This window comes from Haematobia irritans, chromosome 1 (genome assembly GCF_050003625.1).
Source record: "Haematobia irritans isolate KBUSLIRL chromosome 1, ASM5000362v1, whole genome shotgun sequence".
Lineage (NCBI taxonomy): Eukaryota > Metazoa > Arthropoda > Insecta > Diptera > Muscidae > Haematobia > Haematobia irritans.
In genome coordinates, this window is record NC_134397.1 from 78,653,516 (window position 1) to 78,680,428 (window position 26,913).

At 36.5% G+C, this 26,913-nt stretch overlaps 1 protein-coding gene across 5 annotated transcripts in view; it reads left to right on the forward strand.

Moving 5' to 3' along the window:
- The first annotated feature begins 468 nt into the window (after positions 1–468).
- The window catches only part of Glut4EF (Glucose transporter 4 enhancer factor), an 886,996-nt gene continuing 860,551 nt past the window's right edge, over positions 469–26,913 (forward strand). For 3 of the 5 annotated variants that reach the window (XM_075290914.1, XM_075290913.1, XM_075290912.1), the window contains exon 1: positions 469–1,065. In XM_075290914.1, coding sequence (XP_075147029.1) covers positions 568–1,065 — 498 coding nt within the window. In that variant the 5' untranslated portion in view covers positions 469–567. The remainder of the gene's footprint in view (positions 1,066–26,913) is intronic. The other 2 variants (XM_075290910.1, XM_075290911.1) reach the window with 2 other exon arrangements.

Genomic DNA, 26,913 nt, shown 5'->3' on the forward strand with positions numbered 1-26,913 from the left:
GCCGGAGATAAATTCTTATACTGGAGAAATGTAATATACTGAATTTAAAAAAAAAATAAATACTGTGAAGTAATTGTGAGTGCAAGAAAAATTTAGTGAATTATTATAATTATAACAAATAATTGATTTACCGTAAAAATAAATAAATAATAAATAGAAATCATAACAAAATCAAAACATAGTTAAAGTGAAAAGAATTGTTGAGAAGAAAAAATAAAAGAAGTACAAATTAATTAATTCCAAATACTAGTAAAATATAATAAAGAAAAAATTGTTTTTTTTTGCGTTTTGTATTAAATCGTATAAGCAATAAAAGTGCAATAATTTTCTATATACCTGAAAATCCCAATAAAAATGAAAGTAAAACGAAAAGTGTTGTTTTTAGCCAATAAAATAAAATTGAAAACAGCAAATTGATTAAAAAAATTGATATCATTATCTAATAATAAAAAAATAAAGTTCTCAAAACTTATTGATATTTCAATAAAAAATTTCTATATTGAAATACTACCACCTTTATCCTTCGTTTTCACCTCCCACCCCACCGTAATCCAAGTTCCCATCAAAATGTCTACCGGACGTCGTTTAGCCAAACGTTCTATTATTGGCACTAAAGTTTGTGCCCCAGGCCCTGATGGTCTTTGGTATTCGGGCGTCATACAAGATGTGAAAACGCCACCCACTTCTACCATAACAAGTGCCAATTCTGATAATAATCAAACCCAGACCACTAGTGCCAATGACACAAAATATATCGTAAGATTTGATTTCAAGACTCAAGATACACCCTCCACTTCGGCTGCTGGAGCCTCTGTAAATGAGGCCCGTCGTCATGTCAGTGTTCATATAAGTCCAGCTCAGACATTGAGACGTAATGCCATGATTAAAGAATTCCGTGAAACCGATCTTATTGGTCCCGGTTTTCGTTCAATTATGGGTGTACGTTTACAGCCAGGTCAAAGGATCTACATTACCTATAATGGTCGGGAGACTTCAGGAGATGTCATAGCCCATGACGAGGAAAAGGATGAGGTGATTGTTAAGATAACAACAATAGGATGTGAGGTAAGTAAATTTGTTATATATACATAACATCCCTACGGGAAATTGGTGCAAATTGTCACTATCCGACCCATCACAGGACTGGTACCAATATCTATAGGATAATCCTACAAAGTGTCCTTAGGAATGAGTCCTAGTCGTATACTAAACTGTAAATTTACCCCGTCAATGACAAACCCATGTTAAAATGACCGGTCCCTTCCATACGTTTTGACCAGAACTGGGACTGATACACACACACATCAGGACTAGACCCGTAACGACCCTGGGGTTCATCCCGTAGGTATAAGATATAGTTCTTAAAATTGACGAAAATATTTCATTGGGACAAAGAACACATTTCATTAGAATAAGGTCCCCTAAAATCTTAATTATGTACAAAACGAGTGCTTTAGAAATTACAAAGAAAACAAGTGACTAAAGGAAACATACACAGAAAAAAATATCACCAAAATATTTCCAATTAAAAAGTTCATTGAAGTTGAAATATTTTTCAATTAAAAAATTAATTGATACAAATCACTTTTTAATCAAACTCGGAAGACTAAGTCAGTTGAAAAAGTGTTGGAATTTTTTTTTTATTTTTTGAATTAAAAATGTATTTGAAACAGTAAAGTCTGTTAAGAACGTAATTGTAAATAGTAACGTTTTTAATGAAGAAATTAATTGAGTTTTGCTATGAACATCAATTCGATTGTTAGTTGAATCAGTTAAAAAAATAATTGAAATTTGCTAATTAAATCAATTAATTTTTTAATCAAGTATTTGTTTTTATGCCCAAATAAAACAGTGATTGATACTATTATTTTCGTGTTTGAAGGCATTTCAATTACAAAATTAATTGGATCAATTAATTTCGTGATTGCATCAGAAAAAAAAATTAGTTTGTAAGCATTTGTGTCATTGAAATAAGTTTGGGAATAAACCGCATTTGCTGAACAAAAATGCCAAACTAATATTAGGAGCTATACTTGTGTTAATTGAAATAAATACAAACATTAATTGATATGTGCCCAAAACATTAATTGATTTTTCAACCAAATATATTATTTGTTATTTATATTTAATAAAATTTGTGATTGGCCCGACAATTTACTCCAGTTTCCACCAAACACCAAAAGGTTATTCAGCGTTGGATTATCCCCTCTCAGTAGGGAGCCATCGTGGTGCAATGGTTAGCATGCCCGCCTTGCATACACAAGGTCGTGGGTTCGATTCCTGCTTCGACCGAACACCAAAAAGTTTTTCAGCGGTGGATTATCCCACCTCAGTTATGCTGGCGACATTTCTGAGGGTTTCGAAGCTTCTCCAAGTGGTTTCACTGCAATGTGGAACACCGTTCGGACTCGGCTATAAAAAGGAGGTCCCTTGTCATTGAGCTTAACATGGAATCGGGCAGCACTCAGTGATAAGAGAGAAGTTCACCAATGTGGTATCACAATGGACTGAATAGTCTAAGTGAGCCCGATACATCGGGCTGCCCCCTAACCTAACCTATCCCCTCTCAGTAATGCTAGTGTCATTTCGAAATATTGGAGAAAAATTAAGGGGAAACTATAGTGATTTCATGTTCCAAGAACGAATTGATTTTTTATACCCTCCACCATAGGTTGGGGGGTATATTAACTTTGTCATTCCGTTTGTAACACATCGAAATATTGCTCTAAGACCCCATAAAGTATATATATTCTGGATCGTGGTGAAATTCTGAGTTGATCTCAGCATGTCCGTCCGTCTGTTGAAATCACGCTAACTTCCGAAGTACAAGTAGTTGTTATTGATGTAGGTCGGATGGTATTGCAAATGGTATTGTCATATCGGTCCACTTTTACGTATAGCCCCCATATTAACGAACCACCGTGGTGCAATGGTTAGCATGCCCGCCTTGCATACACAAGGTCGTGGGTTCGATTCCTGCTACGACCGAACACCAAAAAGTTTTTCAGCGGTGGATTATCCCACCTCAGTAATGCAGGTGACATTTCTGAGGGTTTCAAAGCTTCTCTAAGTGGTTTCACTGGAATGTGGAACGCCGTTCGGACTCGGCTATAAAAAGGAGGTCCCTTGTCATTGAGCTTAACATGGAATCGGGCAGCACTCAGTGATAAGAGAGAAGTTCACCACTGTGGTATCACAATGGACAGAATAGTCTAAGTGAGCCTGATACATCGGGCTGCCACATAACCTAACCTAACCTAACGAACCCCCTGATTTGGCTTGCGGAGCCTCTAAGAGAAGCAAATTTCATCCGATCTGACTGAAATTTGGAACATAGTGTTAGTATATGTTCTCTAAAATCCATGCAAAAATTGGTCCACATCGGTCCATAATTATATATAGGCCCCATATTAACCGATCCCCAGATTTGGCTTGCGGAGCCTCTAAGAGAAGCAAATTTCATCCGATCTGGCTGAAATTTGGAACATGGTGTTAGTATATGGTCTCTAACAACCATGCATTAATTGGTACACATCGGTCCATAATTATCTATAGCCCCCATATAAACCAATCCCCGGTGCCTCTAAGAGAAGCGAATTCTTTCGATCCGGCTGAAATTTGGTACATGGTGTTAGTATATGGTCTCTAACATCCATGCATTAATTGGTCCACATCGGTCCGTAATTATATATAGCCCCCATATAAACCGATCCGCAGATTGGACCTCCGGAGCCCCTTGGAAGAGCAAAATTCGTTCGATTCGGTTGAAATTTGGTACGTGATGTTAGTATATGTTCTCTATCAACCATGCAGAAATTGGTCAACATCGGTCCATAATTATATATAGCCCCCATATAAACCGATCCCCAGATTTGGCTTGCGGAGCTTCTAAGAGAAGCAAATTTCATTCGATCCGGTTGAAAATTGGTACATGGTGTTGGTATATGTTCTCTAACAACCCTGCAGAAATTGGTCAACATCGGTCCATAATTATATATAGCCCCCATATAAACCGATCCCCAGTTTTGGCTTGCGGAGCTTCTAAGAGAAGCAAATTTCATTCGATCCGGTTGAAAATTGGTACATGGTGTTAGTATATGGTCTCTAACAACAATGCAGGAATTGTTCCATATCGGTCCATAATTATATGTAGCCCCCATATAAACCGATCCCCAGATTGGACCTGGATTTGCCCCTCGAAAGAGCAAAATTCACCCGATCCGGTTGAAATTTGGTACGTGATGTTAGTATATGGTCTCTAACAACCATGCAAACATTGGTCCATACCGGTCTTAATTATATATAAGCCCAATTTGAACCGATCCCCACATATGACCTCCGAAGCTCATCCGATCCGGTTGAACTTTGGTACGTGGTGAAATTTGGTACATTGCGCTAGTATATGGCCGCTAACAACCATGCCAAAATTGGTCCCTATCGGTCTGTAGTTATATATTGCCGATCCCCAAAAATAATCTACCAAAATTTTATTTCTATAGAAAATTTTCTCAAAATTTTATTTCTATACAAAATTTTCTCAAAATTTTATTTCTATAGAAAATTTTGTCAACATTTTATTTTGTCAAGATTTGACAAGATTTTATTTCTATAGAAAATTTTGTCAAAATTTTATTTCTGTATAAAATTTTGTCAAAATTTTATTTCTATAGAAAATTTTGTCAAAATTTTATTTTAATTTTGTCAAACTGAGTTATATATGTTACGCATTTAATCGGTTTTTTTGTGTTTAATATATACCCCGTATGAACTAACTCACAATTTAGAAAACGATGTTAAGAAGTTTTAAGATACCTTGCCATCGGTAAATATTACCACAACCCAAGTAATTCGATTGTAGATGACAGTCTTTCGTAGAAGTTTCTACGCAATCCATGGTGGAGGGTACATAAGATTCGGCCTGGCCGAACTTACGGCCGTATATACTTGTTTTTAAGTAAAATGATCAAATACAAAAATCAATCAATCAAATGATTTAGGAACCACTCTCTGCTGCTTTAGTTGCACCCTTAATTGTATCTTGATATAGGTAATTTACTTAACATATCAATTTTCCATAATCCACAATAGAAAATTAACTGGCATTAAGAACGACATCTTTGACTAACGCCATTGCTATTGAGTTACAATGTACAGTCTGTTCTCTTGATTTGTCTCCCCCCAATGCTTATGTTTACATGAAAATGGGTGTGTGTGGGTGGTTACTAGGTCTTGTTCTATGTGCAGCGCGCCTTTTTTTATTGCTTGGCATTTGCTTGTTAGGTTGAGGAGATTTTGGTTTTGTTTTTGCTCTCGTTGAAGTTTGTATGTATTTGTGGTGCAGCATTCGGTTTTTGGCGCGGGTGGTATCGTTTGTTGCTACTGTAGTATGTGGCTCTTGCTGCTGTTGACACAATTGATGATGTTCATGCACTTTGGTTTGTTTGTTTCTTCGTTGGGGCTATTTTGTTATTCGAAACGACGTTGTGGTGTGGTGCTCTCGTTTTCTTTGCTTTCGGATTACGTCGTTTGGCGTTAAACGGGCTTTGGCCACTATGAAACAAACAAACGGAAAAAGCCGTGGCATTTGCAAAACAAAAATGAAAACAACAGAACAACAACCGAAGCAACAATAAAATGAAACAACAAAAAAGTACGCGCAATACAATGAATGCAGTCCAATATGCACACACACACATTTCTATATGTGTGTGCACTTATTCAAACAGCACATAGAAGTGTTTGTATCTATGTCAAGGTTAAAAAGCTTTGCAAAAGTGCAAAAACTCAGCCAAGCAACTACCGCCACCACCATCATCACCAACAACATCAGGGCAAACAATTGAGAGTGCGATTTATGTGCATGGTGTGCAAGTGAGAGGTAAGTGGGTGTGTGTGTGCGTATTTCTCCCTCATAGATGCATAGATAGAGTCAAACACATAAACCTCGGTATCGCATCAATAAGAGTCTTTTTCTTTTTTTGGGGGGATTAAGCCCCCTTCGCCCGCCTTTGGAAAGTTTACTGCAATTGAACTGAACTGCACCATTTTGAATATGCTGGTTCTCTCCTAATCAATTATGCTCATTGAAATGTCCTTCATGCATCTCTTGCTTCCAGCTCTAGTTGTAATGGATAATTTAACATCGTTGTTGGAAGGGGGGAGAGATCTGTATGTGCTCCATTTTATGATGCCCCAAGAATTTGTGACTTGAGATTTTCAAAGGAATTGAAGTTATCGAATTATGATAGTAGAGAATACTGCAATTACCCAGAATACATTCTTTGGCTTTTACTTTAAATGCTCATACATATCAACGAGGGTGGCAGCAAAACTACACGACATAACATAAGGCAGAGTTTTGGGTAAAAACATCAGATTATGGTTATAATCTTTTTGGAAGTATTTTTAAGCAATTCAAAGCTAAAGCTAAAAAAGAAGAATTCATCATGAAAGAAACTTAAGGTTTATTTTACAAAATTTTAACTAAAAAATTTTATTTATTACAAATTGATACAATTAAGTTAATACTTTTTTTTCAAATTGAAGAAAGTGTATTAAAGACATATTTTTTCTGTTGTTTAAGAAAATTTCCTATTGTAAAAACAAACTATTTGTTTTAAATGTCTTTAGGGCTATACGATATTCAAACAGATACAATTAAGGAACAATTTATTCATATTAGAATGCTATGCATACAATTTAAATAAAACTTACTAATTTTAAAAATGTATGATTAATATTGTTCGAATTTCGAATTTATATAGTAAAATTGTGTACTTCATTTGCATAAAATATTTTATCTCATTTTCATACCCGTTGGGGTGCAGCGTATAATAAGTTTGTGCATTTGTATGTAAGGCCCAGAAAAAGCAAAGCCTTAGTCCAATCATGAAAATGATAGTATCAGTCATAGAATTATTTAGAAATAACAAGTATATACGGCCGTAAGTTCGGCCAGGCCGAATCTTATGTACCCTCCACCATGGATTGCATAGAAACTTGTACTAAAGACAGCCATCCACAATCGAATTACTTGGGTTGCGGTAACACTTGCCGATTGTAAGGTATCTTAAAACTTCTTAACACCGTCTTCCCAATTGTAAGTTAGTCCATACGGGGTATATATTAATCAAAACAAGTATATACGGTCGTAAGTTCGGCCAGGCCAAATCTTATGTTATGTACCCTCCACCATAGATTGCGTAGAAACTTCTACTAAAGACTGTCATCCACAATCGAATTACTTGGATTGCGGTAACACTTGCCGATGGCAAGGTATCTTAAAACTTCTTAATACCGTCTTCTAAATTGCAAGTTAGTCCATACCGGGTATATATTACACAAAAAAGGCCGATAAAATACGTATATAATTCAGTTTGACAATATTTTCTATAGAAATAAAATTTTGACAAATTTATCTATGGACCAATTTTTGTAGGATTAGCGATCGGCTATATATAACTATAGACCGATATGGACCAATTTTTGCATGGTTGTTAGAGACCATATACCAACACCACGTACACGGATGAAAAAGACTGTTTTTCATATGTTTGGCTATAAACATTATATGTTTGGAAAACAAATTTTTAAACACAATATTTTTGAGTGCAAGCATATAATGTTCATAAACTAGCATAACATGTTTGGGACATATATGTTAATATGTTAGAACATATTATGTTTGGGACATAAAATGTTTTTAAATATAATATGCTTGGATGCAAACATATATTAATTTAGAAATGGCCTATAAACATATATGTGTTTAGTAGCTTGGAGCGCTATTTAACAGGGAGCGATATTGAATTAAGTTGGTGGTTGTTGCTTGTTATTACAAAATTAACATTTTATTTTTCCTTGGGCAATTGATCAGCTACTTCTTTGATCCTTACAAACTGTGTGGTCCGCTGTTCGAATCCCCGTCCGGCAAAAGGTAAAATTAAAATAAAAAAAAATCATACAATTGAATAATTTCTTCTACAATGTTTGTATTACAGAAAAAGGTGCTAAGAACTAAAAAATCTCGTGGAAGTGAGAAAGATGTGGGGGAATATACAATTGGGCAGAAACAAAATTTTGAGCATTCAGGTCGAAAACCTATGTTGTTAGCACCTATATTACCTGTTTATTTTCATAATTCATTATGATTGTAAATATATAAATAATAAATAAAATTTTGAGCACAATATTGTTTGGGAGAATTTTTTTAAGCATATAATATTTTTGGGTGCAAAATGCTTCCAAACATATTATATGTTCACGTAATAACATATTGTTTTTTGGAAGGCAACATTATTGAATTTGGATGCAAAAATACAAAATGTTCGGAAATTGACTACCCAAATATATATTGTTTAGACCAATATGATTTCAAACATATTATATATTGGAAGAGATCAAACATATAAATGTTTGGGCAATAGCCAAAAATGTATATGCTTGAAGCAAAATATGTTTGGGAGTATATGTTACAGAAGCGATTTTTTGGGAGCGTGTACCAAATTTCAACCGAATGAAATGAATTTTGCTCCTCCAAGAGGTTCCGGGGTAAAATCTGGGCGATCGATTTATATGATGGTTATATATACACTGTTAGAAAAATATGTTTTTCATATATTCCGATATAAACAAAAAGTGTTTCGGGCACAATTTTGGAACACAATATATTTAAGTGCAAACATGTAATGTTCCTAAACTAACACTAAATGTTTGGGACATCTATGTTAATATGTTAGTATATATTTTGTTTGGGGCATGAATGTTTCATAAAAATCATATGTGTGAATGCAAATATATATAAAATTACAAATTTCGACTAAACATACATATGTTGTGATATTTTATTCAATGCGACAGAGAGAGTATAGAGAAAGAAATAGAGATGGAAACCGGGAGAGTTGACGAAAGATATCAATATAACACAGCAAAAGAGTCAAAAGAGAACAATTTCTGTGAAACCGCTTGTATGTTGTTTCGGAAAACTGTTTTATGATAAGGCCAAAAATTTGATATGTTTAAGTCTAAATATTATTTAATTTGAATAAAGAGAATATACATTCTGAACCAAGAGAATAGACATTTGAAAAACAAACAGCTTATGTTTTCGCCTTGAGAGCAGCATTTTATGTATGTGTGGACATGTGTTTTGTTTATCATTTTGGCATTATTTTTTTCTTGGTTCGTTAAAAGAAATCAGGGGTCTTCATAAAAATAACGAAAGCGCACTATACTCTTTTTAGAGTTGGGACGGTAAAATGAAATAAGGAGGAAATAGTGAAAAATTACACAATAAAATGTAAAAAAACAAACTTTAGTTCCTCTTTATTAAAAAGTAGTCCACGAGGAGTTGACGGACACCATCAAATATAAAAGCGGGCATTAAGTTCGACTTTTACAGCTAAAACAATTTAAAAAGTTTATTTTCTTTAAAATGAATTATTAAAGAAAAATAAAAGGAATTTTAGAGCGATGGTGTTAAATGCTAGTAAAAAACTGTTCACTCCTAAATAAATTTATGTTTATATTATAAAATTATGTATGTATGTTTATACTCGACTCCACGTTCTTCTTTTGTTAGTTTTTGAATTCCTTCCAAATTTTAAAGTTTTGTACAAAAACAGTTTTTTATTACAAGATTGTTATTTTTGCAATAAAAAATAATATTTTATCCAAAAATCATTCAATTTCGTTTATATCAAGCACTGTTACTGACTATAAATCTTTAATAACGCACATTTCGATGTTTCATTTAAAAAAATTAATATAGTATAAATATAAATGTGTAAATTAAAAAAAAACAAAAAAAAACAAAAAAAAAAAAATCTTCGGTCGGTGCAGGGATTGAACCCACGACCCTTTGCATGCAAGGCAGACATGCTAACCACTGCTCCACGTGGCAAACAAATGTTAAATAATGTTATGTTTGCATGGGCTCGTGGGCGCTGCAAACTATGCTATATAAATGTAACTTAAAACGATAATTATCTACTGGTGACTATAACAGCTACGTAGCCCAGTGGATAGTGTGTTGGCTTACAAACTGTATGGTCCTCGGTTCGACTCTCCGTGCAGGCGAAAGGTAAAATTTAAAAAATTTATAAAAGTGAATAATTTCTTCAACATTATTTGTATTACAGAGAAAGGTGCCAATAACTAAAAAATTTCGTGGAACTGAAAATTAAGAGTATGTTAGGGAATGAGCACAATCGTGTTTGGGAAAAAATCTTCCAAGCATATAATATTTTTGGCTCAAAATGCTTCCAAACATATAATATGTTCACATAAAACAAACATATTAATGTTTCGGCAGTATGCAATAATATATGTGCTTCCTGCAAAATATGTTTGGAACATATGTTAAAGAAGCGATTTTTTTTTGAGGGTGTATATATTAATCAAAACAAGTAAAGGGTGATTCTTTTGAGGTTAGGATTTTCATGCATTAGTATTTGACAGATCACGTGGGATTTCAGACATGGTGTCAAAGAGAAAGATGCTCATTATGCTTTGACATTTCATCATGAATAGACGAACGATCTGCCACAGTGAATGGGCCCTAGAAAAGTTGGCAGAAAATCCGCTTTTTTATCGACAAATTTTGTTCAGCGATGAGGCTCATTTCTGGTTGAATGGCTACGTAAATAAGCAAAATTGCCGCATTTGGAGTGAAGAGCAACCAGAAGCCGTTCAAGAACTGCCCATGCATCCCGAAAAATGCACTGTTTGGTGTGGTTTGTACGCTGGTGGAATCATTGGACCGTATTTTTTCAAAGATGCTGTTGGACGCAACGTTACGGTGAATGGCGATCGCTATCGTTCGATGCTAACAAACTTTTTGTTGCCAAAAATGGAAGAACTGAACTTGGTTGACATGTGGTTTCAACAAGATGGCGCTACATGCCACACAGCTCGCGATTCTATGGCCATTTTGAGGGAAAACTTCGGAGAACAATTCATCTCAAGAAATGGACCGGTAAGTTGGCCACCAAGATCATGCGATTTGACGCCTTTAGACTATTTTTTGTGGGGCTACGTCAAGTCTAAAGTCTACAGAAATAAGCCAGCAACTATTCCAGCTTTGGAAGACAACATTTCCGAAGAAATTCGGGCTATTCCGGCCGAAATGCTCGAAAAAGTTGCCCAAAATTGGACTTTCCGAATGGACCACCTAAGACGCAGCCGCGGTCAACATTTAAATGAAATTATCTTCAAAAAGTAAATGTCATGGACCAATCTAACGTTTCAAATAAAGAACCGATGAGATTTTGCAAATTTTATGCGTTTTTTAAAAAAAAAAAGTTATCAAGCTCTTAACAAATCACCCTTTATATACGGTCGTAAGTTCGGCCAGGCCGAATCTTATGTTATGTACCCTCCACCATAGATTGCGTAGAAACTTCTACTAAAGACTGTCATACACAATCGAATTACTTGGATTGCGGTAACACTTGCCGATGGCAAGGTATCTTAAAACTTCTTAATACCGTCTTCTAAATTGCAAGTTAGTCCATACCGGGTATATATTACACAAAAAAAGGCCGATAAAATACGTATATAATTCAGTTTGACAATATTTTCTATAGAAATAAAATTTTGACAAATTTATCTATGGACCAATTTTTGTAGGATTAGCGATCGGCTATATATAACTATAGACCGATATGGACCAATTTTTGCATGGTTGTTAGAGACCATATACCAACACCACGTACCAAATTTCAACCGAATGAAATGAATTTGGCTCCTCCAAGAGGTTCCGGGGTAAAATCTGGGCGATCGATTTATATGATGGTTATATATAATTCTGGACCGATATGGACCAATTTTTGCATGGTTGTTAGAGACCATATACTAACACCATGTACCAAATTTCAAACGGATCGGATTAATTTTGCTCCTCCAAGCGGCTCCGGAGGTCAAATTTGGGGATCGGTTATATGGGTTCTATATGTAAACACCAAAAAAATTGGAAGTTGTTCCACAGAAATTTCTTTTAAAGCCCATCCCAGAATCCCCCATCGAGTTTTTTTAACTTCCGATGCAGTCCTTTTGGACAAGTCCACAAACATTTCTTCTAAAGCGCATCTTGAGATCCCCCAAAGACTTTTTTCTACTTCCGATGCAGCCCTTGTGGACAAGTATTAGAAAGAACGCAATCAGGCTATTTTACTTGCAAATTTTGGACAATTAAATTTTACAAAAAAAAAAATAGAAAACTATTAAAAAATTAAAAAAATAGAAAATTAATAAAACAGTAAAAAAATAATAATAAAACAAGTATATACGGCCGTAAGTTCGGCCAGGCCGAAGCTTATGTACCCTCCATCATGGATTGCGTAGAAACTTCATCTAAACACTGCCATCCACAATCGAATTACTTAAGTTGCGGTAACGCTTGCCGATGGCAAGGTATCTTAAAACCTCCTAACACCATCTTTTAAATTGTATGTAAGTCCATACGTGGTATATATTACATCAAACAAGATCGATCCAATACGTATATAATTCAGTTTGACAAAGTAGACAAAAAATTTTGACAAAATTTTCTACAGAAATAAAATTTTAACAAAATTTTCTATAGAAATAAAATTTTCACAAAATTTTCTATAGAAAGAAAATGTTGACAAAAATTGCTACAGAAATAAAATTTTAACAAAATTTTCTATAGAAATAAACTTTTGACAACATTTTCTATAGAAATAAAATCTTGGTAGATTATTTTTGGCTCGAGTGGCAACCATGATTATGAACCGAATAAAATTTGAACAAAATTTTCTATAGAAATAAAATTTTGACAAAATTTTCTATAGAAATAAAATTTTGACAAAATTTTCTATAGAAATAGAATTTTGACAATGATGAACATTTTATTATGAACCGAATAAAATTTTAACAAAATTTTCTCTAAAAATAAAATTTTGACAAAATTTTCTATAGAAATAAAATTTTGGTAGATTATTTTTGGCTCTAGTGGCAACCATGATTATGAACCGATATGGACCAAGTTTTGTGTGATTGGACCAATTTGGGTATGGTTGTTAGCGACCATATACTAACACCACGTGCCTGATTTGAACCGGATCGGATGAATTTTTCTCCTCCAAGAGGCTCCGGAGGTCAAATCTGGAGAATGTTTTATATGGGGGCTATATATAATTATGGACCGATATGGACAAATTCTGGCACGGTTGTTAAAGATCATGTACTAACACCATCTTCCAAATTACAACCGGATTGGATGAAATTTGCTTCTCTTGGAGACTTCGCAAGCCAAATCTGGGGATCGGTTTATATGGGGGCTACATATAATTATGAACCGATGTGGACCAATTTTTGCATGGTTGTTAGAGACCATATACCAATACCATGTACCAAATTTCAGCCGGATCGGATGCAATTTGCTCCTCTTTGAGGCTTCGCAACCCAAATGTGAGGATCGGTTTATATGGGCGCTATATATAATTATGGTTGTTAGAGACCATATACTAACACCATGTACCAAATTTCAGCCGGATCGGATGAAATATGCTTCTCTTAGAGGCTCCACAAGCCAAATCTGGGGATCGGTTTATATGGGGGCTATATATAATTAAGGACCGATATGGACCAATTTTTGCATGGTTGTTAGAGACCATATACTAACACAATGTACCAAATTTCAGCCGGATCGGATGAAATTTTCTTCTCTTTGAGGCTCCGCAAGCCAAATCTGGGGATCGGTTTATATGGGGGCTATATATAATTATGGACCGATGTGGACCAATTTTTGCATGGTTGTTAGAGACCATATACCAACACCATATACCAAATTTCAGACGAATCGGATGAAATATGCTTCTGTAAGAGGCTCCACAAGCCAAATCTGAGGGACCCTTTATATGGGGGCTATACGTAAAAGTGGACCGATATGGCCCATTTTCAATACCATCCGACCTACATCGATAACAACTACTTGTGCCAAGTTTCAAGTCGATAGCTTGTTTCGTTCGGAAGTTAGCGTGATTTCAACAGACGGACGGACGGACGGAGTTGCTTAGATCGACTCAGAATTTCACCACGACCCAGAATATATATACTTTATGGGGTCTTAGAGCAATATTTCGATGTGTTACAAATGGAATGACAAAGTTAATATACCCCCATCCTGTGATGGAGGGTATAAAAAAAATAAATTTCATCCCCGCTGGGATTTGAACCTGTGTCGTTTGACTTTTTCGCTTCCATGGAAGTTTCGTATAAATAAAATTGCCGCTGAATTGAATTGACCTTTCGACGCTTTATGTTCAATGGCGTTTGTGGCTGAGTGTGCTAAGGCGTTCTGTTATGGTGCCAACAGACCAAGGGTCAACTCCTGGTAGGAGCGAAAAAGTTATTCAAATTGTAAAAATTAGATAATAGGAAAATAATTGTGTAATAAAACATATGGATGAAAAAAAGTGAAATTGGTTGAAAAAAATTGTTTTTTTTCGTATTTTAAATTTCTTCATTCAAATTAACTTCCAGGGCACAACTTCTAAAGCAATGCAAAGGATCCAAAAAGGGAGTAGTTCCGTCCTATGACAAGCCCATGTAAAATTCATTAGGGATGATCCAAGTTTGCACTACTTCCGGATCGCAGATTGGGGATCCAAACTACTTTTTTGGAAGCTCTTTTTTTGCTGGGTAATTATGGACCGATATGGACCAATTTTTGCATCGACTCAGAATGTTAGCACGACCCAGAATATCTATACTTTTTGGGGTCTTAGAGCAATATTTCGATGTGTTACAAACTGAATGACAAAGTTAATATACCCCCATCCTTTGGTGGAGGGTATAAAAAATACATTTGACTAATTTTAATTGGTTCAATAAAAAAGTTAATTGATTTTGACCGCAATACTCAATTAATTTTTTAAAAAAATTATTCATTGTATTATTATATATTTATTGATAATTATTTGATTACTTGAATTAAAAGAACTTCCTGTATAATTGAAATAAATAACATTTTTGGGAGGACATTTTTGGAAGTTCTTGTGCCTATAGAACAACTTCCAAAATTTATAATAAAGGGTGATTCTTTTGAGGTTAGGATTTTCATGCATTAGTATTTGACAGATCACGTGGGATTTCAGACATGGTGTCAAAGAGAAAGATGCTCAGTATGCTTTGACATTTCATCATGAATAGACTTACTAACGAGCAACGCTTGCAAATCATTGAATTTTATTACCAAAATCAGTGTTCGGTTCGAAATGTGTTTATCGACAAATTTTGTTCAGCGATGAGGCTCATTTCTGGTTGAATGGCTACGTAAATAAGCAAAATTGCCGCATTTGGAGTGAAGAGCAACCAGAAGCCGTTCAAGAACTGCCCATGCATCCCGAAAAATGCACTGTTTGGTGTGGTTTGTACGCTGGTGGAATCATTGGACCGTATTTTTTCAAAGATGCTGTTGGACGCAACGTTACGGTGAATGGCGATCGCTATCGTTCGATGCTAACAAACTTTTTGTTGCCAAAAATGGAAGAACTGAACTTGGTTGACATGTGGTTTCAACAAGATGGCGCTACATGCCACACAGCTCGCGATTCTATGGCCATTTTGAGGGAAAACTTCGGAGAACAATTCATCTCAAGAAATGGACCGGTAAGTTGGCCACCAAGATCATGCGATTTGACGCCTTTAGACTATTTTTTGTGGGGCTACGTCAAGTCTAAAGTCTACAGAAATAAGCCAGCAACTATTCCAGCTTTGGAAGACAACATTTCCGAAGAAATTCGGGCTATTCCGGCCGAAATGCTCGAAAAAGTTGCCCAAAATTGGACTTTCCGAATGGACCACCTAAGACGCAGCCGCGGTCAACATTTAAATGAAATTATCTTCAAAAAGTAAATGTCATGGACCAATCTAACGTTTCAAATAAAGAACCGATGAGATTTTGCAAATTTTTTGCGTTTTTTTTTTAAAAAAAGTTATCAAGCTCTTAACAAATCACCCTTTAATATCGGAGACATTGTTAATTATGGACGAATGGATTGTGTCTATATTTTGAATCGGATCTTTGTGAATGTTCCTCTGAGGCCTTTACGGAACAACCAGCTGCTGAAAATTCCTTTCTGTCGTCTGCTCTATCTATCACCTGGATCTATCAGAAAATCATACTACACTTAAGCGTAAAATAATATTGTTTTTGAATTCATAATGTTATTATTAAGTAAAGATTATTTAATCTATAGACTTAATAATAAAAGAAATGTTAGTTATTTAATTTAAAATTCAAATTTCCTTACAAGCAATTTTTATACAAATACTTGTACTGGAACTTCGGTTAATAAATTAGTCCATGGCATAGATACAAAATAAAAACAAAACAAAATAGAGAATAATTGTGGATAATTGTGAATATACCCCATAAAATGGCAAAGAAAAAATTGCAAATATCATCTATGAATAGTGTATATTTTTGCGAATGTGGTTGTGTGTATCTGTGTTTATATTTAGTGGATACAAATAGATTTGTTGATATCACAACCGGCAAACTTATAGCAGCCACAAGTATTTGCAAACATTTATAGAGGGTTTCGCATATATGAACTTGTATATATGGTGTCAACGTGACGACGATGATATTTATGATGTGAAACAATAAAACAAAATAAAAAATATAAAAAAAAAAACAATAATAAAAGAAAACCAGTAAGGAAAGTCTAAAGTCGGGCGGGGCCGACTATATTATACCCTGCACCACTTTGTAGATCTAAATTTTCGATACCATATCACATCCGTCAAATGTGTTGGGGGCTATATATAAAGGTTTGTCCCAAATACATACATTTAAATATCACTCGATCTGGAAGAATTTGATAGACTTCTACAAAATCTATAGACTCAAAATTTAAGTCGGCTAATGCACTAGGGTGGAACACAATGTTAGTAAAAAAATATGGGAAACGTTTCAATCTGAAGCAATTTTAAGGAAACTTCGAAAAAGTTTATTTATGATTTATCGCTCGATATATATGTATTAGAAGTTTAGGAAAATTAGAGTCATTTTTGCAACTTTTCGACTAAGCAGTGGCGATTTTACAAGGAAAATGTTGGTATTTTGACCATTTGTGTCGAAATCAGAAAAACATATATATGGGAGCTATATCTAAATCTGAACCGATTTCAACCAAATTTGGCACGCATAGCTACAATGCTAATTCTACTCCCTATGCAAAATTTCAACTAAATCGGAGTTAAAAATTGGCCTCTGTGGTCATATGAGTGTAAATCGGGCGAAAGCTTTATATGGGAGATATATCCAAATCTGAACCGATTTCAAGCAAATTTGGCACGCATAGTTACAATGCTAATTCTACTCCCTATGCAAAATTTCAACTAAATCGGAGCAAAAAATTGGCCTCTGTGGGCAAATGAGTGTAAATCGGGCGAAAGCTATATATGGGAGCTATATCTAAATCTGAACCGATTTTGCTGATATTTCGCAAGTTTTTCGAGACTCATAAAATATTCGGATGTACGGAATTTGAGGAAGATCGGTTGATATACACGCCAATTATGACCAGATCGGTGAAAAATATATATGGCAGCTATATCTAAATCTGAACCGATTTTTTCCAAAATCAATAGGGATCGTCTTTGAGCCGAAACAGGACCCTACACCAAATTTTAGGACAATCGGACTAAAACTGCGAGCTGTACTTTGCACACAAAAATACATCAACAGACAGACGGACAGACAGACAGACGGACATCGCTAAATCGACTCAGAATTTAATTCTAAGCCGATCCGTATACTAAAAGGTTGGTCTATGATTACTCCTTCTTGGCGTTACATACACGCTCACAAAAAATCGCTTCTGTAACATATACTCCCAAACATATTTTGCTTCAAGCATATACATTTTTGGGTATTGCACAAACATTTATTTGTTTGATCTCTTCCAATATATAATATGTTTGAAAGCATATTGGTCTAAACAATATATGTTTGGGTAGTCTAAGTTCCAAACATTTTGTATTTTTGCATCCAAATTCAATAATGTTGTCTTCCAAAACAACAATATGTTATTATATGAACATATAATATGTTTGGAAGCATTTTGCACCCAAAATTATTATATGCTTAAAAAAAATTCTCAAAATTTTATTTATTTATTTATATATTTACAATCATAATGAATTATGAAAATAAAAAGGTAATATAGGTGCTGACAACATAGGTTTTCGACCTGAATGCTCAAAATTTTGTTTCTGCCCAATTGTATATTCCCCCACATCCTTCGCACTTCCACGAGATTTTTTAGTTCTTAGCACCTTTTTCTGTAATACAAACATTGTAGAAGAAATTATTCAATTGTATGATTTTTTTTATTTTCATTTTACCTTTTGCCGGACGGGGATTCGAACAGCGGACCACACAGTTTGTAAGGATCAAAGAAGTAGCTGATCAATAGCCCAAGGAAAAATAAAATGTTAATTTTGTAATAACAAGCAACAACCACCAACTTAATTCAATATCGCTCCCTGTTAAATAGCGCTCCAAGCTACTAAACACATATATGTTTATAGGCTATTTCTAAATTAATATATGTTTGCATCCAAGCATATTATATTTACAAACATTTTATGTCCCAAACATAATATTTTCTAACATATTAACATATATGTCCCAAACATGTTATGCTAGTTTATGAACATTATATGCTTGCACTCAAAAATATTGTGTTTAAAAATTTGTGTTCCAAACATATAATGTTTATAGCCAAACATATGAAAAACAGTCTTTTTCAACCGTGTACAAATGCACAAACTTATTATACCCTGTACCACAGTAGTGGTGAAGGGTATAAATATATAGTTTTCACAATGAGTCGACTTTGTGGTTCTCTTCAGTCACTTCAACAGACTACTAGAGGGAATTTATGGCATAGAAATAAAACCCCAACAACTTGAACTTCTTTGAGTGTTAGTTTCATCTTTCCACCTTCCATGTTTTCTTTTAGGATTGAAATGGGTTATTCTATATAAAGGGTGACTGATATGATATGCAGCAAAGTAAAACGCTATATTTTTTATTATTTTTAATTTTATTGTTCAAAAGCAAAAAACGTCAAAAATAACCTTAAACTTTTCGAACCAGTTTAGATTTGTCCGAATTGGCTATCTTTGGCAAGAATGCCATCACACACTGCACGAAAGTGGCGTTGCGGTATTTGGCCCATTCCAGAAGCGCTGTCTTGAGATTATCGAGACTTTGGTATTTATACACTCAAAAAAAAAAAAAGTTTACTTGGATCCAAAGATTTTGACCTTTCTTTGATTCCGAGCCAAAGATGCGGCTTCTTTCAAATAAAGAAATTTTGTAGCGACCTATCTGGCTTTAAATCTAGGACCAATAAAATTAAAATTAGGATACAGATGTCATTTATCAAATTTCCATTCTCTCTACGCGGTTCAATAATAAAGGTATTCACGTACAAACAAATGTTAGTTTAAAAATCCAAATTATAACGGATATTTCAAAGTAAAAAATGTTTTCTTAACTCAAAAAAAAAAGTTGTTTTTGTGTTTTTTTTTTTGAGTTAAGAAAACATTTTTTACTTTGAAATATCCGTTATAATTTGGATTTTTAAACTAACATTTGTTTGAACGTGAATACCTTTATTATTGAACCGCGTAGAGAGAATGGAAATTTGATAAGACACTAAATCCTCAAATTAAGTTTTATCCTATATTTGAAGCGTTTTTGTCTTAAATCTAAAGTTTCAATATTTCAGTTAATTTAAGGACAAAATCTTTAAATCACAAATGTGTTTCTTTAATGAAAATTAGCCTTAGTTCAAAGACATAGGACCTTAACGGAGGGATGCAAATTTACAAAATTTGTGTCCTAAATTTAATGAAAAACATTTTTGAAGCAAACATTATTAACTTTATTTTAATTATTTATTTATTTATTAAACTTATAGTAAATATAAGAATAATAGAGGAAAATCTAGCATTAGATACTTAGGCTATCAGCTTATTTTAATTAAAATTTCATTAAAGAAATTTGTCCTTATTATTTTATAAATTGTGCATCCTAAAATTTAGGTTCCATTATCTTTAATATCACGTAAATATTATTTTCAGTGTATCGCCTGATAAATCATAAATGCTCTTTTGTTCAATTGAATTAAAATTTCTCTCACTTCATATTTTCCATATTTTTTACTAACATTGGCGTTAGCCGATTTAAATTTTAATTCTAGAGATTTTGTAGAAGTACAAAAAATTGTCTCCGTTATAACAGGTTGGCTGGTCTGACACATAGATGGCGTCGCTAGTATTAAATGCATATTATTTTTATATAGTACCAACCTTCAAATGATTTGTGTCAAAATTTGTAAGTCTGTAAGTCAATTAGTTTGTGAGATAGAGCGTCTTTTCTGAAGCAACTTTTGTTATTGTGAAAAAAAAATGGAAAAAAAGGAATTTCGTGTTTTGATAAAATACTGTTTTCTGAAGGGAAAAAATACGGTGGAAGCAAAAACTTGGCTTGATAATGAGTTTCCGGACTCTGCCCCAGGGAAATCAACAATAATTGATTGGTATGCAAAATTCAAGCGTGGTGAAATGAGCACAGAGGACGGTGAACGCAGTGGACTCCCGAAAGAGGTGGTTACCGACGAAAACATCAAAAAATCCATAAAATGTTTTTGAATAACCGTAAAATGAAGTTGATCGAGATAGCAGAGGTAGAAGATATCAAAAGAACGTGTTGGTCATATCATTCATCAATATTTGGATATGCGGAAGCTCTGTGCAAAATGGGTGCGGGCAAGCTCACATTTGACCAAAAACAACAACGTGTTGATGATTCTGAACGGTGTTTGCAGCTGTTAACTCGTAATATACCCGAGTTTTTCCATCGGTATGTGACAATGGATGAAACATGGCTCCATCACTACACTCCTAAGTCCAATCGACAGTCGGCTGAGTGGACAGCGACCGGTGAACCGTCTCCGAAGCGTGGAAAGACTCAAAACTCCGCTGTCAAAATAATGGCCTCTGTTTTTTGGGATGCGCATGGAATAATTTTTATCGATTATCTTGAGAAGGGAAAAACCATCAACAGTGACTATTATATGGTGTTATTGGTGCGTTTGAAGGTCGCAATCGCGGCAAAACGGTCCCATATGAAGAAGAAAAAAGTGTTGTTCCACCAAGACAACGCACCGTGCCACAAATCATTGAGAACGATGGCAAAAATTCATGAATTGGGCTTCGGATTGCTTCCCCACCCACCGTATTCACCAGATCTGGCCTCCAGAGACTTTCTTGTTCTCAGACCTCAAAAGGATGCTCGCAAGGAAAAATTTGGCTGCAATGAAGAGGTGATCGCCGAAACTGAGGCCTATTTTGAGGCAAAACCGAAGGAAAACTACCAAGATGGTATCAAAAAATTGGAAGGTCGTTATAATCGTTGTATCGCTCTTGAAGGGAACTATGTTGAATAATAAAAACGAATTTTGACAAAAAAAATTTTTTCTTTGTTAGACCGGGGACTTATCAGCCAACCTGTTATTTCGATCTGGAAATGCAAACCTTTATATAGCTCTCAGCAAATTTGAAGTAGTTGAGATGGTAACACAAATGTCGGTCTACATAGTGGTGAAGGGTATAATATAGTCGGCCCCGCCCGACTTTAGACTTTACTTACTTGTGTTTTTTTTTTTATATTTTTTTTTACTGTGAAACAATGTTATTTGACTTTAGTCGTAAAATCAAATTTTTATGAAATATATTCCAATAAAAATTTTCTGGCAGATTTAATGCTTTTCCCAATGACAAGCAAATTCCTTTTTATAGCCGAGTTTCAAAGGCATTTTACATTTCGAAAGCTCCCCTAGAAAAGCTAAGAAATACTCAGAAATGTAACCAGCATTACTGAAATGGGAAAATCCATCTTTTTGGTCGTGGGAATGAATTCAATTGGGAGCCCATGATTACTCCCAATTGGCACAAAAAGAAAACAATTTTATTATTCCTATTTCGACAAACACCAAATGTAGGGTATTCGGCAAAAATAAAAACTGTGCATGGCGACAATTAATCATTTATGAAGCGACCGCTATCATAGCAGCCACGATATAATAATGGCGAAGATTGTGACGTATCTTTTTCAAGATCGTTTTTTTTTAGAAAAGAGAAAAAACTAATTTGTATATATTTTTTTAGATCACCATCATCATCATCATCATCATCATCATCATCTTTGTAGCTAGTGTAGATTACGGTCCCCAGTGTTTGGATGATATATTCTAATGAAAAGCTTTTGTAAAAAAAAATGTTGTTGTTGTTGTTGTTGTTGTTGTAACAGTTTATTGTGATCTCATCCATTTCATGTTATACGCTTGGTACATCAGCTTGTTGGCAGATCAAGGAACTCTGCGACTAAGATGGGGTGTGTCCAGAGTGATCTGGTGGTAAGTCGGGTTGGTTTGGCTGGGCAAGAGAAAAGATGACGCGTGTCGTGTGGCCCTTGGTTGCAAATTGGACAAACGTCAGCTACGCTGCTATCAATCACCGATAAGTAGGAATTGAGGCGGCTGCACTTGCCTGATCTTAATTGGGCCAAAATTACCCTAGTCTGCCGTGGGAGGTCTCTTTCCTCCGATGCTATGGGCGGTGGTCGGACTCCAAGAACAGGATTAACCTTGTAGCTTCTCACCGCTTCAGCTACAGTATCCTCATGAATCCTGTTCAGACCTGCCTGGTACGCTGCTTGATCTAGAGGCTCTCTTTTATAGCGCTGGATCTCGCGCTCTAGATTATGTATATCAACCCTTACGTTCCTGGGTGGTGGTTGTGTATCCATAAGATGGTGGTTTGGATGATTACTGCGATAACAACCCAGGAGATACTGCTTTGACAGCATGTAGTTGTGTCTTCGCACAGGGATGATCTTTGTCTCCACATAAAGGTGATCCAGGGGTGTGCTGCGGAGACACCCAGTCGCAGTTCTAAGGGCAGCGTTCTGGCAGGTTTGTATGTTATTCCACTGCGTATCACTGGTCTGCGGTGTCCACACTGGCGCTGCATAGTTTACCACTGACCGGCCAATTGCCTTATAAGTAGTTAGCAAGGTTTCTTTGTCCGCACCCCAAGTACTGCCGGCTAGTGACTTGAGGACCTTGTTTCTACCACGGAGCTTATTACATATTGCAGTGGCATGGGCAGATGACCTAAAAAGGCTGTCGAATGTGACCCCAAGAATCTTGGGGTAATTTGTGGTCGGAATTATTACTCCATCGACTCTGATATTCAACTGCCTGCGCACTTCTGCCGTCCATGTAGTAAATAGTGTGGCTGAGGATTTGGTGGGGGATATCCTCAAGTTTCTCGCAGTGAAATAACTGGTAAGATTAGCTATGTAGACGTTCAACCGATCGCAAATGTCATCAACATTGGGCCCAGATGCCAAGATTGTACAGTCATCCGCATATGATACAATCTCGACGCCGTCAGGAGGGGGTGGAATCGAGGACATGTAGAGGTTAAACAGTGCCGGAGATATCACCCCACCTTGGGGAACTCCCTGTTTAACTCTACGCGGTCTTGACTTTCTGTCCCTGAATTCCACGTACGACTGGCGTCCACACATATAATTCAGCACCCAACGCTTCGCTCCTGCCGGTAGGGACGTATTCTCGATGTCCTCAAATAATGTGGCATGGTTGACCGTATCGAATGCTTTCGATAGGTCAAGCGCCACGAGGACCGTCCTGTGACACGGCCTGGGCTGGTTAAGTCCCTTATTAATATGTGTCGAAATGGCATGTAAGGCTGTTGTCGTACTATGTACCTTACGGAATCCATGTTGATGGTGGGCAGCTGGAAAATTCTCCACAAGGCTGGGGAGGAGTAATGCCTCAAGTGTCTTGGCTACTGGCGAGAGAAGGGATATCGGTCTGTACGATTCACCTTTGCTCGAATCTTTGCCCGGTTTCAGTAGTGGAATCACCCTTCCCATTTTCCAGACATCGGGTATAATGTGTGATTCCAAAGACAAATTGAGGAGTCTGGTCAGGTACTCAACTCCCAGTATTCCCAGATGCTTCAGCATTAGCATTGAAATTCCGTCAGGGCCCAGCGCCTTAGATGGTTTCGCGCTGTTGATGACATTGGTAACTTCGGCTGCAGTAAATTGTGGTGTGTCATCGGCTCGGAGACCACGTACACGACGGGTGGCTCTCCTTTTCGCTCTATCACTCTCGGGATGCTCGACAAACTGTCGGTTGAAGTATTTGGCGCACCTCTTCGGATCAGTCACAGTCACGTCGCCAAATGTGACTGAAATCCCATCATCCCTTGTGGAGGGGTTCGAGAGGGCTCTAACTGTTGACCACAATTTACCAGTTCCTGTTCCTAAGTTACATTGCTTCAGGTGCTCTAACCAAGTGTTCCGCTTGTGCTCGTCGACTATCTTACTAATCTCTAGATTTAGTTCTCTGATTCTAGGATCAGCAGGGTTAGCACGACGGCGTTCATCACGCTCGTCTGCGAGTCCCGCCGCTTCGGCTGGGAAGTTGGGCCTCACCTGGGCAATTCGACCAGCGGGTATGAAGCGAGCGGCTGCTGCGTTGATGATGTCCCGGAACTCCCTCTGGGCAACATGAACATGTGAGGGGGACGGGAGCTCACTGAAGCGGCGATCGGTGTATTCTCTGAAGCCTTCCCAGTTGGCTTTCTTTTGATTAATAAACGTCCGGCGTTCAGAGGTTATGAAATCGGAGGGTCGGTTGATGGTGAGAATTATGGGGAGGTGGTCCGAACCCAATGAAATGACGGGTTGCCAGGAGACGTCATTTATCAGACCAGGCGATGCTAACGATAAATCTGGCGAACTGCTGCAGTCACCCATAATTCTCGTGGGGGCCTCTTCGTTCACCGTGCAAAATGTGGAGTCGTCTATCTGCTCTGCCAAAGCTATGCCCCTCTGGTCATTACCCAGGAGAGAATGCCAAAGTTCATGGTGGGCATTAAAATCTCCTAGAACCAATCGGTTATGCCCGCTCAACAACCACTCAATGTTTGGGCTATAACCAGGAGCACAGCTACCAACCGGCGGTATGTACACATTGTATAGCTCTATCTCGGCAGCCCCACACTTAACTGCTACCCCCATACATTCCATGTACGGGTCATTAGTGTCTAGCACAAGCGTGATAGGTCTATACTGCACGGAACGGTGTAATATGAAAGCCAGGCCACCACCTCCATTTCTTGTGCGATCCTTCCGTAGGACATTGTACCCATCACAATGTCGTAGGCTGCAGGTGGGATTCAGCTTTGTTTCCTGGATCGCCGCGACCCTTATCCTTTTCCGATTCATAAAGTCTACGATCTCACTAATCTTACCACGGAGCCCGTTGCAATTAAATTGCAAAAATGATGCACTCTCCGGAACTGGTACAACAATATTCGGTGTAAGATGCTGCGGCGGAGAATATTGTTGTGCGGGAGAAGTCGGTGGGGTCACATAATCAGATGACCCACTGCTGCTGTCATTGGCACAGCATCCTGCCACGAAGTCAGTTTGACTATACTCCCGCAGCGATGTTAGGCCGGAGCAGTTCCGGAAGTGCACCCATTCCATGCACCGGTTACACCTCACCGAAACCGAGCGATGGTGAATTCGATTTCGGCAGACGGCACAGTACCATGGTCCGGGGTTTTCCTCTATCCCGGCTCGGACCAAAAGCAGGCGGAGAAGGCTCCCCGGGATGCACCTTCTCCAACACGAAAAAACGGACGAGACAACACGTACACTGAGGTGGCAGCCGCTGGCCGATAGCTGGTATCCATCGGGTCAATCCGGTGCGTAGAACCCGCCGCCGTGGGATTGAAAAAAAAAAAAAAAAATGTTATAAACTTTTGTTGTTTGTGTCATAGTTTTACTTACACCACATTATAATAAAACGAAAGGTTCTTAAACAGGTCTATGCTCTTTGTTATTGGATTTTTGTGAGCTTTTTTGTTTCATAGTTGATACCACCGACCGTACTGAAAAGTCATTTAGTTGTGAACAGCAACTGAAATAACACTTCCTGGATTGGTTCTTTATTTACATTCCACCGCCTTTGTTTGGGTTACACAATTGTGTTAATGAAGGTTGCTCAAAACTACCGGTAACTGATAAAAGAATACTCATAAAATTGTTCAACTTTTGTCAACACATACTGTGGTGGAACAGTGGTTTGCATCACTTTACACCAGTTTACCAGTTGCCTACTACGGAATGGAAATGAAGAATTGTTTATTTTGATTTTCCTGAAATTACTTTATCACTTAAGATAATTGAAAATTAGAAATATTCTTGATTAAACAATTAATTGATTCTACATTGAATTAACTTATAAATTGCTTCAATTGAAAATTTAATTAATTTTTGCCGCAAATCTCAATAAATTTTTTTATTGGGACAATCAATTATTTATTATATTATTACTTAGTTATAAATATTGTTTATCTTTAGATGAAGTTTTCATACGATTTAGGGTTTATTTTAATGAATTTTCAGATTAACAGGTTGGCTGATAAGTCCCCGGTCTAACAAAGAAAAACACATTTTCTTTTGTCAAAATTCGTTTTTATTATTCAACATAGTTCCCTTCAAGAGCGATACAACGATTATAACGACCTTCCAATTTTTTGATACCATTTTGGTAGTACTCCTTCGGTTTTGCCTCAAAATAGGCCTCAGTTTCGGCGATCACCTCTTCTTTGCAGCCAATTTTTTCCCTGCGAGCATCCTTTTGAGGTCTGAGAACAAGAAAAAGTCGCTGGGGGCCAGATCTGGTGAATACGGTGGGTGGGGAAGCAATTCGAAGCCCAATTCATGAATTTTTGCCATCGTTCTCAATGACTTGTGGC